Genomic DNA, 3,756 nt, shown 5'->3' with positions numbered 1-3,756 from the left:
GAATTAATTTTTAACATTTCTTTGAATTTTTATTTGTATTACCTAATCCCATTAGTCACCAGCCCATCTCTCTTTGACCAATGAAGTCCACTTGGGAGTTTTTCCCCTGCCACTCTTATACAAACAAATCCAAACTGCTGGCCTCTTGATCTTGATGATCATTTGTTTGATCTTGAATCAGCCACTGGATCTTGAAATATTGAAATCTTAAAACTAATACAAACAAAGCAGTCCATCTTCATTGAATTTATTTTCTCAAAATCATCTTTGATTTTAGGGCATCATGATGATTCTCACCATTATGTTAGTGGGACTTGGCTAAATCTCTTGTTGGTTGAAAACTAATGCCATGTTCATAGTCCACAGCCACTTTGAATCACAAGGCTGCGCTCCACCCTTGTGGCACTTATTTTATTGTACATACTATTAAGCCTGTGATGCTTATAAAAGGCGCCAGTTTTCAAACATGTTAACTAACCCTTTTATAAAGCAAAGAAAAAGGGAAAACTGAGAGAAAAGAGAGTGAGAGAGTAATCTTGTGATCTTGCTTTCTGTTGGTTTTTGAAGATGGTTTATTCATATGTTGTGGGAGGAATCATGGCTTCTCTGTTTGGGCTTGTTGTGTTGTACAATTCAAGAAAAAAGAGGACGAACAGGGGAGCTTTGATGGGGAGAATGAGGGATGAATGTCCTAAGACCTCTGGAAATGGAGGATGCAGTCAGGAGATCACAGAATGTAGTGATGTGATTATTGTTGGTGCTGGAGTTGCTGGGTCTGCTCTTGCTTACGCTCTTGGCAAGGTAACTCTCTCTCAAACCTAACTTATTGCCATTTTGTGATCGGTTTATAGGTTTTTGCAGATTGGTTTTGTTGGGAAATCATGTATCACTCTGTTTGATTGCTTGAAAAACGCAAGAAACGGAAGCTTTTGCAGATTAGTTTTGTCCCCCATGTCATATGCCACTCTGTTTGACTGCTGAGAAAATACAGGAAATGAAATGAAAACAGACTTTAAATCTAGGACCATGTATTAAGAATGAAACAAGAGCCTCCCCTCAACCAAGCCTGTGTAACTTTTAGACTTAGTTGAGATTAGTTTTCAATTACTTATGGGGAAGCAAAATTATATGGACAAGTCTTCAAATTCTCTCCTACTGCATTCTCTAACTGGGTCTCTCCTGATGAATTTGGAGATTGTTGTTTTAGGTTTTTTTTTTTTCAATTATATGTCAAGGGCATATGATGCACATCAAATTCACTTTTCATATGCTGATGGTCTAACAAGAGAAGATTCAGACATGGCCCCTCAGGATCAATTATGTGTAAAAAATAGTACATAACTTTCATTTCTAGTACACAAAGTTCTTAGCTTTCCTAGAATCCCAGAGCAACTGGGGTTCCCCAAAACCAATTTTGCCGAAAATCGTCTGTTGGGCAGCTGAGGAATATGCTTCTTTGTATTGTCACTTTTGAGTTTAATCTGCAAACTTGTTTGTACTATAATGGTTGCAGGATGGACGCCGAGTACATGTGATTGAAAGGGACCTCTCTGAGCCTGATAGAATTGTGGGAGAACTGCTTCAACCTGGTGGCTATCTGAAATTAGTTGATTTGGGTCTAGAAGGTAAGCGAGAAAGTCAGGAAACACAGAAGCAGTCCCAGAAAATGAGTTTCTAACTCTTTACTTTGTACTACTGTCTGCAGATTGTGTCAAAGGGATTGATGCCCAGAAAGTGTTTGGATATGCACTTTACAAAGATGGGAAACACACTCAACTGTCGTATCCCTTGGAGCATTTTCATCCTGATGTGGCTGGGAGAGGCTTTCATTATGGGCGTTTCATTCAGAGCCTGAGAGCAAAAGCGGCTTCTATTTCTAGGTACTCTTTCCTTTTCCCCTCAAAAGATTTCCATTTCACTCTTGCTCAGGTGACTGCATGGCTACTTGATTCTACTTCACTCTTTCTTTAACTTATTTGCATCCTTTTCTTCATTTTTGGTTCAGTGTAAGATTGGAACAAGGAACAGTAACATCCCTGATTGAACAAGATGGGACTATCAAAGGGGTGCAGTACAAGAACAAAGCTGGTGAAGTACTAACTGCATATGCCCCGTTTACGATTGTATGCGATGGTTGTTTTTCAAATTTGCGCCAATCTCTCTGCAATCCCAAGGTGAAGATGTTGCATCAAACTTGTTAAATAACATTAAAACTTCTTTACCAAATTTATCAAGCTTTCAAAGTAGCCATTACCGGTAGTTAAACCAAAGTTTCTTTCCATTTTCTTGGCAGGTGGCTGTGCCCTCATCTTTTGTTGGTTTGGTCCTGGAAAACAGCCCCCTTCCATACACCAACCACGGACATGTTATCTTGGCAGATCCTTCGCCTGTCCTGTTTTATCCCATCAGTAGTTATGAGATCCGTTGTTTGGTGGATGTCCCTGGCCAAAAGGTGCCCTCCATATCCAGTGGAGAAATGGCTCACTATTTGAAAACTGCAGTGGCTCCCCAGGTGCGAAACACTCTGCATTACTTCACAAAATTGAGGATTTGTCATGCTACTTATTCCATGTTGCTGCTTCACATTTCAGATCCCCCCTGAGCTTTATAGTGCCTTCATATCTGCAATCAACAAAGGAAACATTAAAACAATGCCAAATAGAAGCATGCCTGCATCACCCCTTCCAACCCCAGGAGCACTTTTACTTGGGGATGCGTTCAACATGCGACATCCTTTAACAGGAGGTGGAATGACCGTGGCCCTATCTGATGTTGTCGTACTAAGGGATCTCTTCAGGCCATTGCAGGATCTGAATGATGCAGCTGCTGTGTGCAAGTATCTTGAAGCCTTCTATACTCTAAGGAAGGTAATCAAGATCCATATATGCATTCATATAGTGACATGATTCCTTAACTGATACTACTGAGTAGGAGTAAGATAGTTTCAGCCATGAACATAAATTAAATGACCTAAAGCATGGTTTGCTTCGTATGCAGCCGGTGGCATCTACAATAAATACATTGGCAGGAGCTTTATACAAGGTGTTTTGTGCATCACCTGACCAAGCAAGGAAGGAAATGCGCCAAGCATGTTTTGACTATTTGAGCCTGGGAGGTGTCTTTTCCAATGGACCTGTGTCTCTGCTCTCTGGTCTAAACCCTCGCCCACTGATCTTGGTTCTCCATTTCTTCGCTGTAGCAGTTTATGGCGTTGGCCGCTTACAGCTTCCATTCCCTTCACCTAAACGGATGTGGCTTGGGGTTAGGCTGATTTCGGTGCGTATATTAAGATTTTGAACCTTAAAAACTCTCAATGTCATACTTCATTTCAACTTTTACATATTTATGCATATATTTTTAGGGTGCATCGGCTATAATATTCCCCATTATAAAGGCTGAAGGAGTGAGACAAGTGTTCTTCCCTGCAACTGTTCCAGCATACTACAGAGCTCCTCCTATGATCTGAGATAAGGAAATCAATGAATTCAAACAGGATACATCCATGCAATAAAAATTCCAGGATTTTTTCTTGAATGGGAATAAAATTTCTATCAAAACTTTGAACTGAACTGTGTACTTCAAAAGGAATAAACAAAACATTTTGTTACCCATCATTGGAACTAAGTAACCTTGGAATATCATTCTCTACATTTGAGCAGTTAGTAAATGCAACAATATCTCTTTGAGACTTTGGTAGCAAAAGTTGTCATAGTTCCTTGAAAGCACTCCCATGGGAATTGGATCAGGTTGTTTGTT

General features: G+C 40.0%; 1 protein-coding gene across 1 annotated transcript; it reads left to right on the top strand.

Moving 5' to 3' along the window:
• The first annotated feature begins 485 nt into the window (after positions 1-485).
• LOC100260031 (squalene monooxygenase SE1) lies at positions 486-3,466 on the top strand. The gene is made up of 8 exons (XM_002271623.4): positions 486-801; positions 1,514-1,625; positions 1,706-1,880; positions 2,006-2,174; positions 2,294-2,512; positions 2,592-2,867; positions 2,998-3,276; positions 3,362-3,466. Exons 1-8 carry the CDS (start codon positions 568-570, stop codon positions 3,464-3,466), a joined length of 1,569 nt encoding a protein of 522 aa, XP_002271659.1. The 5' UTR covers positions 486-567.
• Positions 3,467-3,756: the final 290 nt, after the last annotated feature.

Source organism: Vitis vinifera, chromosome 3, assembly GCF_030704535.1.
Source record: "Vitis vinifera cultivar Pinot Noir 40024 chromosome 3, ASM3070453v1".
NCBI lineage: Eukaryota > Viridiplantae > Streptophyta > Magnoliopsida > Vitales > Vitaceae > Vitis > Vitis vinifera.
This window is presented reverse-complemented; position numbering and strand designations above follow the sequence as displayed.